At 27.7% G+C, this 16,013-nt stretch overlaps 1 protein-coding gene across 1 annotated transcript in view; it reads left to right on the forward strand.

The window, feature by feature from the left end:
• Positions 1-15,701, forward strand: part of LOC136982930 (RING finger and SPRY domain-containing protein 1-like) — a 97,773-nt gene extending 82,072 nt beyond the window's left edge. The window contains exons 15-16 of the mRNA XM_067279508.1: positions 15,273-15,361; positions 15,434-15,701. Of these exons, the coding sequence (XP_067135609.1) occupies positions 15,273-15,357 (85 nt within the window). The 3' untranslated portion in view covers positions 15,358-15,361; positions 15,434-15,701. The remainder of the gene's footprint in view (positions 1-15,272; positions 15,362-15,433) is intronic.
• The last annotated feature ends 312 nt before the right edge of the window (positions 15,702-16,013 follow it).

The raw sequence follows: 16,013 nt of genomic DNA on the forward strand, positions 1-16,013 counted from the left end.
GCAATTAATGTCTATAAAACTGCATTAGTTCTAAAGTTTACTTTTTTCAAATTTAAAAGTTATTTAAAGCATTTTTGACATTGCCCATTTCCAATATTTCGGAAGAAAAATCTTTTCAATTTTAAAACAAGTTACAAAAATACAAGAAGAATTATGAATATCAATTTATATGCCTTTGTGTCCTTAATATAATAATTTGAATTTAAATCGTCAACTAGGACATATATTATTAGGACTTATTATACTGGACAACTGATTCTGCAAATTAAGTAAACAATATCAGAAAAAACAGTCTTTATTTATCACCTGAACACATACACGATATCTTCGTGTTGGACCCTCATCAACAGGTACTTAACCGACAATATAATTTCTAGGTTATGTTCAAGGGAAAGAGAAAGTTTAATGATGAGTATGGTTGCATTTGTAATATTATTATTTTTTGTTGGATTCATGGATGTATTTAAAAACCCAGAAATTATATTGTCGGTTAAGTACCTGCTAATGAGGGGCCAACAGGTACGAAACACGAAGATATCGTGTATGTGTTCAGGTGATAAATAAAGACTGTTTTTTTCTGATATTGTTTACTTAATTTGCAGAATCAGTTGTCCAGTATAATAAGTCCTAGTCGACGATTTAAATTCAAATTATCAGAGTTATGAATAATTTGAGATTTCTTCTTAATTTATAACCATGTGACTGACTGATTCGTACCTAAACAGTTCCTATTTTATGTTGAAAGTTTAGTATGTTTTCTAATTCCGTTATATAAAATATTTTTAAAAGAAATTTTGCAGTTAGAGTAACTTGTAATTAAGATTGCTTTATTTTCAATATACTATTTTAAGAAATAAAAAAAAACACGACAATAATTAATTTTGAAAGAAAACACTAAAAAAAGTCAGTGTGTCTCTAATTTTGTCCTCTTCATACCTCATGAACAATACTCACGACCTTTATTTGGAGACATTTCTCCACCTCAGCATGCAAATTTTATCTGCTGTATAAACGTCCTTCTGGTGATAGTATAAATACAAAATTATAATTAATAAAAATTAATTATAATTAAATAAAATACAGGCACCTCTGAATAAAGGTCGATTCCGCTTTGATTGTTGTTCCTGATGTAAAGTTAGTCGTTTACTTTTGCATAGTCGACAGAAGTATGCAAGAGGGAAAAATAATGATTTCGTAATGTGAATAACATATGCAGATGAGTGAATCCATGTTTCGCGCTTCACATTAATAACGTTTTCACAATTATAAATAAAATATTCGATGGAATAAATAACACGGAAAGCGTTAAGAATAAAACATCATAATATAAATATATTTATATGTATAATGGTCGAAAATATCGTACGATCGATGTCATATCCGTAGATCAGAACCAGTAGTATAGTAGCGCATTTACGGAGGTAATATATGGTGCGAAATGCCGAGTCGAGTATGTTTAAGTGATTCCATCCAACGATTAATATACCGAAAATATGATTCTCACGAACCGATAACATCGACATTGGAAGAGATTATAGTGAAATATCAAACTATCATTGCCATTCTTTATTAGAAAATTCATTACAGTATTAGAAGAAAAGGAAAGATAGAAGCAATACGCTAGGACGGCCAAAACGAAAGCGGCTGCAAACAAGGAAACTGAATTCAATAATTGCTCCACACTTAGATATTTTCAGTAAGATCGAAGATGTATTCAACATTCGAGTGTCAAGATTAGTGGTATATCGTTTTCACTATTCCTTCAATTGTATATATCATATTTCTGTTCTTCAGTAATGTAATGGAAACAATACGAAAGTAGTTTGATTTATATAATTAGATGAAGAAAACATTGTTTATTTCGCTGTTGAAATTACATATTTGAATAGTGTATAAATATTCACTTACTTTTTTCTTGTATTTTATACTTAGAAAGTCAAAATTTATACAATAGAATTTTTCATTGGATGAACATTGGATATTAAATTTCGGATTTCGAGTGTTTATTTATATATCTCAACCATTTTGTTACAAATATGTTTTAAAAAATAATAGTCCAACGATATATTATTTACTTATATCAAAACCAATTTTAATTAGATTTTATTAATTAATTAATAATTCTCGTACAAAAATAAAAACATATAATGTGAAATTTTCGAATATTTATTTTTCTCAAAAGTTTCATTGCAAATTATATACATATATCATTTACACTGCAAATGTGTCTTCACTTCAGCTAAGAAAAAATGACATCTATATTAAGAAACAAAAATAAGTAAATGTTTTGTAAACTTAAAACCTAGTTTTATCTTTTAGTTAAATTTACACTTACTTTTTCTTCGATTTTCATACCGACTAGTGTAAATATTTAACTGTCTTTCGGTTTTCACTATGTTTTCTTTTATAATTATAAGTTATTAAATTATTTTAAGAGAATATTAGAGAATTAATTTTATTACAAGAATCTGAAATTATGTGAATATTGTATCATACTTATTAAACTTTAACACTCTAGTTTGCGTTTTTAATAAGATTAACATAACATGCTTAAATGTTGATATTATATTAATGTATATTGTATTTTACTATTCTATATAAAATATTTTTTGAAAGTTATTTATCCCAAATTTATTTAATGAATTTTTGTTCGTAATTGCACACACTTTATATTTCATATGTGATATGATTTATTTCGTACTTTGAAATCCAGTATAACATTATACTGTCTTCAGTTTCAATGTGGGAGATGAAATAGATCATATCATATACACTCATTGACAGAAAAGTTAATTGTCCGATTACTGCATAAATCGGCATACATCTTTAGTATCGACATAGTTGTATATCTCACATAGATATGTAAATAAATTTGTGGTTCTATTGCATGCATGGTAATGCCAATAGAATACTTTAAAACCGCTATCTCTCAGGATTCTATAACAAGGTTCACAGTAGCTTACTTTGTTCACAATTTTCAGTGTGCCTGTTTGGAGGTCTTCGAATGCCAGACACGCTTGTAAGACGCAATGAGATTAAACGCAACTGATGGAGTTTAAGAAAGACCACAGCATCGAGTTATTGGAGGCGAAGCAGGATGGCCATTTCGCCGAATTGCCCGTCATCTGGGTCATTTTCTGATCTGACTGTGAGGTGTTGAGAACAGTGGATACGTCGGGACAAGTGGATACAGGGCAGGCATATTCTAGACAACCCAGACCAGGAGAGAGATAATCGTGTGATCGTAAGACAAATGCAAACAACCGCAATGGCGTCTTTGTGCATCATACAGAGACAGATAAAAGCTTGTGTTTTCCCATACCATTGGCATGTGATTAGCAGAGGCAAATCTGTATGCATGGCGACCGCTTCACATCTTGCCATTAGCACCCAACATCGTCAACTTCGTTTACAGTGATGCCGTGACAGAGAAGCTTGAATTGATATGAGGACTGGCAGTGTAATATCTTTAATGACGAATCCCGTAGAGACGGATGACTACCGTGTTTGTTTATGTAGTCTACTGGTGATAAGGACATTATTACTATATTTTCTTTCAACGCATTTATTATCAAAATCAGTAGAACTGTTGTTTGAAAAAGTAACTTATGTTTTTCATAGCATTTAAATTTTTTTTCCTTTATTTTATAGACTACATTGAAGTTATCTGTTTAAAGACTAATGATATACAAAGTGCCCAGCTTAGAAGTTTAATAAAAGAAAAATATATAAATTGCGTTGTATTCGTATTAGACTATCGGTGTGGTCATTTGTGAGAAATGTCATACCCTTGGTATTGCAGTTATTAGGTGCCATACATACGCATATGGGATATCACTCAAGTTCCTTTTGGCACAGTTTTTCGATAAAGTGTGGCTCCCCCCTATTTGCGATTTAACATAAAACAATTTCTGAGTGGGCTTCTAAGACAGTAGATTGGTTCTTATCTCACAGGACTTTTTCTATGGGATTTTATGAATAATTAAGGTATCGTACATCTATGCATAACTGGAATGATTCAAGAGAGAATCTGTCGGGCTATCGATAGTGTCACATCTCACATGATATATTGAATATGTGGTTGAAGTGGAATACAAGTTGGGCCTTACTACGTCACATATTGAAGTGTGTTTGAGTGTTAAATATATATATATATATATATATATATCTGCCAGAGTTTTTGCACCAGAAGACAACTTTTTCTTTAAATTTTGACAAGTTTTTAATTTATACACTTTTCTTTTATACTCTATACCAGGCATCCTGTATTTGTCGCTTTTTTCCTACAAAAATTTTGCTGTTTATAATTAAAATATTCCAGAAATAGTTAAAAAGCTTTTAACTATTTCTTAACAAGTTTTTCCTTGTTTTCTGTTATTGAATTAGTTTGTATTTTCGTATTTTTATCTTATATTCTTTGGAAGTAAGCGTTTTAATGTTTGTGTTTTTAAATGAATGTTACCCTTTAATTAATGCTAAAATAGCATCGAATGCAGCTAATTAATGAGAAATTTTTTACGTTGTTTCGTTTACAGGTTGATATAAGAATTGGAAGTTAAAACATTTAGATTGATAAAGAAAGAAATTTATCAATTTTATACAGAATTTGTATAAGCTCAATTCTATGACACATTCTCCCATTAATCTCCAACTAAGTTTAATGAATGCAATATGCAAGGAATAAAATTCCCAAAGGAGTTAAGATTCGAAATTTATCTTGAAGTCTGCTATATTTTCCACCATATTAGATGTATTGTCACTATTGTTTGTTAATGGATATTCTGTTTTAAAAATTTTGTTACTTCATCATACAAAGTTTTAGCACCGGGACTATAAACAAGAAGAAAAGTTTAGAAATTGGCCATTTATAATTCGGCATGTCAAAAATGGCTCAGCTGCAGAACAAATTTTTGCAGCTGCGCCATTTTTGACACACCGAATTATAAATTTAAGTTGATCTAAATGATGCATCTAATGCTTGTTTTATTTCTTTTACAATTTTTGGAAAAAAATGTCTTAAGTTTTCCATGGAATACATCATATCTATCAATTATTGTTGATAGATAGGATGTATTCCACGTTTATTACCAAATTTAAGTAAATGTTTCTTTAAAACGGATTAAATTCACGTACTAATTTAGAATTTTTATAAATTATCTATTCTGTTTAATAATAGTTCATTACTATACTTTCTGTAAATAGTAAATCTCTCGCTGCAGCAAACCGTACATTTCAATGCTTTGCACCAATAATTTTTCTTATACCACTAGAAAATGTCTACACTAAAAATGAGGCTCCTTGCTACGGCTGCTTTCTTTTTCCTCTCAACTCTCTCCACCCTGAGGACAGTAAGAGGGCCTTTTTTAGCAAGCCCATTATGGGTTCGTCCATAGGCAGATTCTAGACAACCCTAGACAACCATTTGCTGATTGGTTCGTGTTCGGGAATAATCGTATTATATACGAATCAATGACATGCCGGATAATTTGAAACAATGTAAATTTTGACTTTTTTTTTTCCTTGCTTCGAGCAGACCGCGTTATATCGAATCAGCGTTAATCGAGGTAGCGTTAAACGAGGTCTTACTGTATTTTGTGTCATTCTATATGAATCTCACTGATTACTTGGCTGAAAATCTTTTCCAGTTCGATTATAGTGAGTAATCGGAAAATATTTTAGTATTTATTATATTTATAATTCAATGAAGATATTCATTAATAACAGAAAAAAGTAATAAATTTATTTTATTATTAACTGAAGAAATTAAAGCCGCCTAACGATTTAGACCAGGGGTCCTCATCCTAACCGATTCGATCCCTTGGGGTTGATAAAGCATTTTTGTGGGTCGAAAATTAGTAGAGGGTCGGTTGAAAATGGTTTATTAAAAATTATTAGTCCAATAGATTATGTATATGACAGTTCAAGATGTAAAATTGCTCACTAAATAGATATTTATTATAGGTATGTGGAATAATACTGGCTCACCATATTTATTTTATCATTAGCTGTATTAGCAAAGTAAGAAAGGTCGAGGGTCCTTGAAGGATCGATAGTTAAGAGTTTTGGGATTCTCGATTTAGACCCCTTAAACATAAATGCATCATAGGCTCACCAGTGGCCAAACGATTCTGTTCCCTGAACAAGTTCGGTCGTGGGTTTGCTTCTCGCCAGGACGGGCTCGCCACGTGGAGTTTTCCGTGAGAGTTTCCGTTTTCTTGATCTGAGAACCATGTTTTAATGTAATTTAAATAGGGTTAATTAAAACCACTTTAATATGCATACTGCAAACATTTTATAATAAGTGTTAAATATTAAAGCAGTTTATATACTGGATTTTTGTTTTTATCTAACAACATAAAATATTTAAAATAAATCTCTTTTAGTAACCTGATACTGTATTTTCCAATTTCACTAAAACTGTTACTTCAGAAAATGCAACATGTTCACACTGAATGACAGTACATGCAGCAAATAGCATTATTTGTATCAAAATATGAATTTATAAAGCAATATTATAAAATACTCGTATGCACTAGATTTCAGTTAAATTTTTCTTATTGAATATATTCAAACAATCTTGTATGGCTGTTGTTCCTGATAAAATAAAATATCAATTAGAAGAGGAAAATAATTTTCTGTAGTCTTCTAAGCAAGTAATCATTTATTAAATATAAATAAGATGTTTTTGAATAATAATTAATTAGTGAATATTTCTTATGATATTAATATGCGGTTCCTGTGATAAATATTTTTTTAAATCTGAAAAAGCAATGTTTAATGTTCTAAAAACATTTGTTAAAAAAAGCTTCCTATATGTAAGCAGATCATGTTTTTCCTTAATATACTAATATGGAATAAGAAAGTTGAGTACATTATCAAACAATAAAATATCACTTTGAGACAAACTATCTTCAATGCAACATTTTTTCAATTATTCACGATGAAAATTTATTACTATTTAATTCTAATAAATCTGGTTCCTCTGTATATCAATAAACCATTACTTATATTATCTCTTAAATCATCACTCTTCTGGATCTATCAGATGGAAAACGAAACAATCTTATATCTTTTGCTGTCGAATTTTTACAATTCGATACTGAATAACAAACCATTTAAAAGAAAATAAATAAATAAATAACAAGAAATCCAACTAATTGAGATCGTAAAAAACAAACGATCAGCTTCGCTTTAGATACACCGTACACATCAAAACAGCTCCAACATGGCGACTGCCGCGATGCATCACGGTATCGTGTTTAGACCTTATGTTTATAGACCGTCATGAAAGAGTCGATCAAACTGCCTCTAGCGGTAAGGAATGAACCATTCCTAAAGTAAATCTCTGTTGAATTTTTATTAATACAGATATACTGTAGATTAATTTGTTTTGACATTATTAGCTAAAAATATCCTTAATAATTTCGAAAAGCCATTGATTGGTTTTTAATATAGAAAATCTTTTCATTAATATCTTTTGCTTGTCCATCAATTTAAACTTTAATGAATCAGATTACATCTTAATAAATGACAACAAAGTTTACACATTATATCGCAATGACTTAGAGTACAGTATATTGTTAATGCTTGGTACTACGATAATACCTGCTAAAACAAAATAACATACCACACATTAATTCAAGCAAAAAAAAAAAAAAGATTGAATTTTGGTGAACAAAATAAAATCTATATAAACTGAAATTCCCCCGGTACCGAATTTTTTTTTCCGTTTTGGAAGGTTTCCTTTTGAACAAGTGATTTTTATCATAGAAAATCACCGGTTCCGAAGGATTTTTTCTGTTTATGCCGATTTCCCTTTTATTCGGGTTTCGTTTTGGACAGGTTTTATGTATATATTTACTCCTATAGAATATTTTAATTTCTTGGCATGCTTATTCATTTTTAAGGTTTTATTCTATTTTGTGATTTTCGAGAATTTTCGCTAGTTAGAAAACTAATACTTTCCAAATATAAATAAGACTAAATGCATAATGAAAAGTTATTTCAAAACCGTACATCGATTTGCGGTTTGAGATCTTATTCTAATTTTCATCATAATTCCAATTTATAATGGTGGATATCGCGACTACATCGTAACAATTTGAGTATTTAAAGTAATAGTTTTCTGTTTCTAGATATTTATTGAAAATAGGCAGTTGCGATCCAGAAATATTTAGAGGAGATGCAAAAAAGGAAACAATATGGCTTACAAATTTTTTTAATACCTGAACTACTTGGGAGTACCTCCAGAAGGGTGTGCAGCTGTGCCCTGCTCATCTCCCTATCCGTTCTTGGAAATAGACATAATTATTGGCAAAGAGATGTAAAAATGTATCAAATAATGCCTTAGAAATTCGTAAAATGGTAAAAGTATATTTAAAACTTTCAAGATTTTTGCCAATGCAGTTTCATTTCATGATCATTGGTCAATTCTTTTGTAAAGATTAAAGATATAGTATAATCTTTATTATGTATTATATCATTATCATTTCTTTAAAATATTGTTTAAGCTTTTGGTCAAATACCTGTTTTTATGTATTTTTACAAGTTTCAAAATAATTGGGTTTTCTTAGTTTTTAGTGAAGTTAATATTTTCGGAATTGGAGAATATTCATGTATTCTTGTGCAATCTTTATCCGTGAATTAATTTAAATTTAACTATTTGGCTAAGTTGAGTTTGAAAATAGATTTGGTATGATGATTAAATAGTACAAATCAACTATTCATATTGGAAGTAATTCTTTCATACAGTTTATGATGGATGTATAATATTATACTCAGTTTTCTTAATGTGCAAGGATAAATTACACTTTATGTAAAAAAAAAAGTCCATGATAAGAATTAATTACACTTCTCTTTTAATAGAAAATTTAAATGGAAAATTTTAATTATACATATTTTACATCTTATTAATACAGTATGCAGACCAGTGTTTTGTACTACGTAGTCGTCATTCTATAGCACGACTAGGATCGAAAACCAGAATGGCAAATGTTTAGTTTCAGAGTAACATAAATTTAATAATTTAATATGAGAAAAATATAGAATACTTTAATGGTATGTCTTGTTACTTTTTGATGGAAAAAATTATAAAATGAAATTACTTGTTTTTAAAACAGCATGTTAAAATAATTAAACATGAAAAACTTCAAACTGATCGATCATATAACACACAACATGCTAGTGCCTTGCGTTAATCAATCAATGAATGAGTCAATCACTCATGAAAGATTTCAAAAGACAAGAGTACTTTCCTGAAGCGCAAACAAAAACTCTTCATTGTTTGTCATACATAAAAGTAAGAATGATTCAGCAACTGATAACATTGTAAAAATTTCCTAGATAACTGTTATTTTTTTCAGTTAAAAAAAATATATTAAACATGGCATCTATCGATATGATACTTCATCGTACTTTTCATTCGTATAAACTGAAAAATACACGCAATACTTTTCGTATTTTATGTACTAGTATAAATTAAAATCTTGTGCAAATCAATTCGGTGTGTACTTAATTATTATAGTCATTCGTTAACATTAAAAATAAAAAAGAATTAGCAATTTAGATTAAAAAGCTAGCAAATAGAAATGATTAAACTCAATAAATAAAAAGTGAATTATCTGTTAATTAAAAATGAATTTATTTTTTAAATTCTTATCTTAAATAGCTTAGAAGTAAATTTCTATTATTCTTATCTTAAAATTGTCACTCAAATTTGAATGTACTGATTCATGCTGTTTACCTTCAGCTGTATTTCCATGTTCATGTAACTTTGCGAGAATTTACTTACATATAATCATTTTGTGTTTATTTAGAAATTCTAAATTCTATTTATTAACTTCTATTTAACTTTTGTAAACTGATTATAAGAGTTCAATCGTAGTTCATAACAGATTTTGTTACAATTCTAATATAGTTTTCTTTTCAAAATTTTCATGATGTATCAGAACTTCGGAGGTTTCTTCTCTGTTACTCTTTTCGCCTGTGGGCACTAAGAGGGCCTTTTAATCGAGCTATTGTCAGAGTTCGGCCAGTTCTCAAAAATTGATTTTATTTTTCTATAAAGTACATTATGATATACATTTTTGTAATGCATATTATAAAGTGAAAAACGTGATTTTCGTGTACTAGATCTAATTCTTAAGTTCGCTTTACACTTGAAAAAGTCAGTTCTGTCATAGTTATTGCCGCATTTTTAATATGAAACATGTTTTTTTAATGCAAATAACGTTTTCAGTTTTGACCAATGCATTATTTAAATTTTGGTAATTTTAATTTCTAATTTTATATCACAATGAAAAATATCATAGCACAAATTTTTAACCTGATTTCTCTGATTTTGAATACAGCATTAAATTGTCATATGTTAAGTATACAATTAATAAAACTGCGTTTGAGCTCAAAGAAGTATATATTAATCTCCAACATAAAGTGTATTTCTATTTTAAGTTTTATAGTACTCGATATTTAGATCTATAGCCGTTCAATAAAAAATCAGCCTACTACGGATTTTGAATTCGAGTTCGATCTATATTATCGTGATTTTTCATGAACGTCATTCACACTTTCCTTCTCTATACTGACCGATCCATTAGTGTTTAAACTTAAAATGGGCAAAATTGAATTTTCGGCCAGATATAATGCACATGTGCCATGGCAGACAAATTCAATCCTAAATGTTTTTTTTTTTTTTTTTTGAAATATTATATTGTATTTATTATAGTATGGCCCTATTATTACGGTAGGTAAGTAATTTAGATAAACATTTTAAAAAATTTCTGCCGAAAGAATGTATGTGGCATTCACTAAAATGTTTATATTATTATTTTTTCACTTACTTGATCTTTCCTTTAAATTGATATTTTAAAAAATTATTCTGGATTTTAATTTTTATATTTGACTTAATTTGAAATTAATTAAATTAAAACAATACTTTATAATGTAGAAAATAGATATACAACGTTTAATTACCATGAATAAAAGTTAATGTTTTATGATTTATTCTGTGGTTTATGTAGTTACTTTTTATGGTATCAACACTTTGGGATATCGTGTTATCTTAAAGGTTCTTGGCATGGTCAGTAGTACTATAAAGAATCAATATATCCTATGCCGTTGGAGTGGGACGATTGTATTATCTCGATGCTATTGTTGTGGAGCAAAGGTATTAACCCAAAGTCCTTAAGATGGGTCAATGGTAATATCCTTGCCCTTGGGATATAACTTATACTGGAATTCAGTCAGAATCAATTGTATACTGAAATCTTAAATAAAAACCGCATTTTATTAAAGAAAATATTTGTTGTGTACAGATATATGTTAGTTTCAAAGTTTCTATTATTATAATAATTAGTGAACAAATCTCTAGCCATATTAATTTGATGATAAAGGAGCGTTATTATTATGATTGTACTGTATTTAATCTACTAACGGTGGTTTAATTCGAGATTTACTTGAACCGGTTTGACTTTAGTTTAATGCGAATTTTATTTTCGTTTGGAAATTCGCCAGATTTAAATTAATTGAGTCTTTAATCAATTTCCGGCATTCTGTAAGAAATAATACGATTCATCAAAGGTATCACATAATGTTATGTAGCTGAGCGAAAGAACGAAATATCCGTGTATTGAAATTAGACAATATTAAATAATAATTATTAAATTATTACATGCCGTCGCAAATATTTTCCAACAAAATGAAGACATGTTTAATAACAGAAAATAAAAATATGTAAATAAATGGATTAAATTTAAATTCACAGAGAAGAGTTAATATCGATTACGATTGGTAAATTTTATACGTAATTCAATAACATTTGTCGAGTAATTTAATTATAAAGTATTTTTAAATTTTATTTTTATCGATTTAAAATCGAGATTCTTATATCCTCTATCAACTTTTTTTTAGTAACACGTTCATTTATTGGTGTATATAAAATTTATTTGTCTTTATATTTGAGATTCTTTGAATTACTTCGCCAATTTTAAAAATCTCATAAATCTCAATTTAATATACTGTCTCTAGTTTAAATTAAAATCGAAACTTTGATGTTCCGGATTTTAAATTATTTCGATTACAGCGAATATGAAAAAGTATGTCATAGACGTATCGCTTAAAATAGAATCTATTTAAGTATGGCAATTGTTTATATAAATAAATAAAAATAACCCTATTATAAACACGAAATTCTATTAAATTATACATAACCGATAACCATGCAAGTAATTCTCACTGTCATGTCAATAGTATTTGCAATATCTATTTTTAGTTTAAGCTATTTCTTCGTTAGAATGGATTGTTATCTTATCATCTTAAAAGACAATTCAGATACGTTATAAAGTATATTCCGAGAACTCTATCAGTATTGGATTTTCCAAAACATTTTACATAATTTTAAAATATGTAGAATTTTCATAAATGTCTCTACAATTTTTATGGAAATTTAATCAAATTTATTTTCTAATTATACGCATATATTTTTTAAATAAATGAACACTGCAAATTTTTTGATATCCTCTAGTTAAAATTTAAAAAAAAAGAAAAAGAAAAAATTCAGAGAGGATGAGGAGGAAGAGCTCTGAAAATTCAGCTCACTGGTTCGGATATAAAAAAATAAAATAAAAATTATTATACGTAATATAAAAATATTAATAAGAATCACGTTATTGATTATTTAAAATTAAATATGTAAAATTGTTTTCGTTATTCATTATTTTTTTAAAGAACATTATTAAAATATTTTAAAATTTGATTTTAAATTTAAAAGAAACAATATAAGAAAAAAATTACTTATAAAATATTCACTTGCATATAATAATGATAAAACTATTTTTAACTATAATGTATTTTATTCGTAAATATTGCCAATACTAATTTTATTGAATTGGAATGTTATATTTTACTACAGAAAACACGAAACGTGTATATCATTAATAATTGAAGTTGTGCACAATAAATAATACATGGAAGAGATTAAAGAATATTGTTAACTGTAAATAATAAATTAAGAATTTTACGTGTAAACGTGAAATATGTTTTCAATTATAAAATTCTAATTAACTATATTATTATTTTAGTTTATAATAGTTAAGTAACTATAATTGTTTTGAATACTTTTTCTAAATACTTCATAAATAATTTATTCATTTTACAATCTTACAAATCTTAAGTTATAGATTATTTTACTTAAAAATTAAATTAAATTATTTAATAAATTGTTTAAAGTTTATTAAATATTTCACTATTTTCCTAATAAAAAATTAAAATTGAAATGTATAAGGACATAAAAAAATGTAAAGATAACAACATTAAATCTAAAGTAAATTTATTTTCTTACGTAATCGTATTTAATACTTAAACACTCGAATTAATTTATTATTATAAGTAAATCAAATATATCTCCATTATCTAAAATAATCCTTATTTATTAATTCCAATTTGTAATTAATTTGAAAAATATTGAAAACAAATATTAATTTTAAAAACTTGATGATAAATTTATTTCGATTTAAAAATAAGATATAACGACCTTCAGTTATAGTTAAAATGTATTTTTTGTCCTTGATAGATGCCATGCAATGCTACAGTTCATGGCAATGTTCGTTTTTCATGTTTTACAGATAGGCAGGAAAAATAATTGAAAAACTGAATTAGATACATGGTTACAATGAAGTAATAGAGTTTTGCTGTACTTCTGTGAAAAATAATTCTCGTTTTATTCGTGTTTTAAAATAATAAACTGTAAAATTATATATGTATATATATTTTAAAAACGTGTACGTATAATTATGAGTCTTAAAATATAAATCTTTATATATTAAAAATACATATTAGGTTATGGTTTACGGAAATTTTCATAATGCATTAAAATTACAAAATTTAACCTTTTTAAAAATGCTAAAAATTCCGTATTAAATAACCTCGTGTTATTATAATTAATTGAGGAAATTAATGTGAAATTTCATGTTTCTGTGAAGATTAATTATCTGAGTCAGTTATATATTTTTATATTTGATTGGTGATTGAAATTTACTTTTTAAAAAATAACTCCAATCGTAGTTATATAATAATCTTTAAAATATTACTATTATCTGAAAAATTTTGGTTCACTCTTCGTATATTATAACAATAGAATAGGTGACGACGATAATCCCTAAGCATAAGGAATTTGATGTAATTTTTTTTTTTTTTTTTTTTACATTTCAATTCAGTAATGCATTATATAAATCTGAATGTGAAAATTTGGAGTAGATCTTTTAAAAGTTATTTTAAAACATTTCTATTAGGATTTTTTAATAGAAATTTTGAGATTAAATAAGTTTGAGTAACAGCCTTTACTATCATGCAAATAGGAGCTGTGACGATAATTTCGACACCATCGGTGCAGATCTTGAATAAGAACGAAAGAAAAGAGATAGGAAAAAACGCTTTGCCTAAATTTGAACGAGGTTAGAAAAAAACTAGGTCAGTGAATTATGCAGAAGCGTAGAAGGAACGAAAACGGATGTTCCATTCTCCAGTTCAGGGCGCTTGAGGACCCACGGCTGCCCCCGGTGTATAATCCCCCACCCTGGGGTGGAGACCCTTTGTGCCGACCGTCCCCACGGGTCTGGGGAAAAAAGCAGGACAGATGTCCCGAATTCATTGTATTTCTCCCCTCTTCCAACGGTTGCATGGGGGCCACCTTTTCTTTTCGTCGAGTGTTGTTCAGACAGGAAGGAAAAGTAGGTTTCCTGTGGGTCAAATAAGTGACGTTGCTTTATTATTGATGTAATCTCAATCAGTTCTAGATACAAATGGTAAAAATATTAATATTTTTAGGAAGTGGTCGCATACCTATCTACTTGCAACATATTTATGTAAATATTTTGCATACTTTAACAAAATTGTCAATGACTCATCATTTACAGATAGCGCGTATTACTTTAAGAAAAAAATATTAAAAAATTATTTTTTAAAAATCGTAATTTAAAATAAAAGTATGAATTTATAGTCATATTCAAATAATATCAATTATAATCAATTATCATAAATTTTCCGACGTAGTTGACCTTGTTGTAACCTTGAAGGTACTTTAAAGTTTTTTTTCTTATATTTTGTGAATGAATTTGCACCCTCTAATATTATAGTAGTCATATATAATGTTTAGTAATATTAAATTTATATATATACACAACAATTAAATTATGTATATAATAGGTATATACATAATTAAATTTGTTAAAATTTTCTGTTTGTTTACAATAAGTATTAATTTATTATTATTATTTTAGGGGATTTTGTACCAGGTGTGCCTTGCAATTGGAAATGTGCCCAATCTGTAGATCTGAAATCAAGTCAAGATTGGAAATGACATGATCAAGTATTCATTTTTCTGTTTTACTTGTATAATTTCTGTCTATTGATCTTAACTTATTTTCGTTATCTCTGGCAGAAACTACAAGATGTCAACGATTACCTCGCAAGTATCATCAGACGATCGAGTCATATATCTTTCCAGTGGAAACTCAGACAACCTCACTGCTTCACATATAGGAAGTTACAATCATTTATGGATGATATCGAAGGATCCGTGAAGTCGAAAAGAAAAAAAAAATTCCGTTCAAAAATGACATCAGTTTACTTTCTTTATACTTATGTTTTCTCCTAAAATAATAGGAAATTTTGTTAATAAAGCACGACTGATTTATTGTTTGCTTTTATATCACGAATGTTACTACTATCTTCGAACACTATCATCATTCAGCCATAATATTTAATTCTTTTTATCATTTTAAGAATCTGGATACAAATTCCGGTCTCGTTTGTATGATTTATACAATGTTATCGTTGTCCATCATACGGAACCGATATTAATAGAATAATGAATGATATGTTCTTATTACAAAATTTCGGAAAATTTATATTATTATTATTTATTTATTTTGATTTTAAAATTAAATTTTAAACTTTTTAATATTAAATTTTACAAATGACGATTATGTTTTCGCGAATCCAAACTTTTATTTTACTTA

This window comes from Centruroides vittatus, unplaced genomic scaffold (genome assembly GCF_030686945.1).
Source record: "Centruroides vittatus isolate TY-2023 unplaced genomic scaffold, ASM3068694v2 contig_874, whole genome shotgun sequence".
Taxonomy (NCBI): Eukaryota; Metazoa; Arthropoda; class Arachnida; order Scorpiones; family Buthidae; genus Centruroides; species Centruroides vittatus.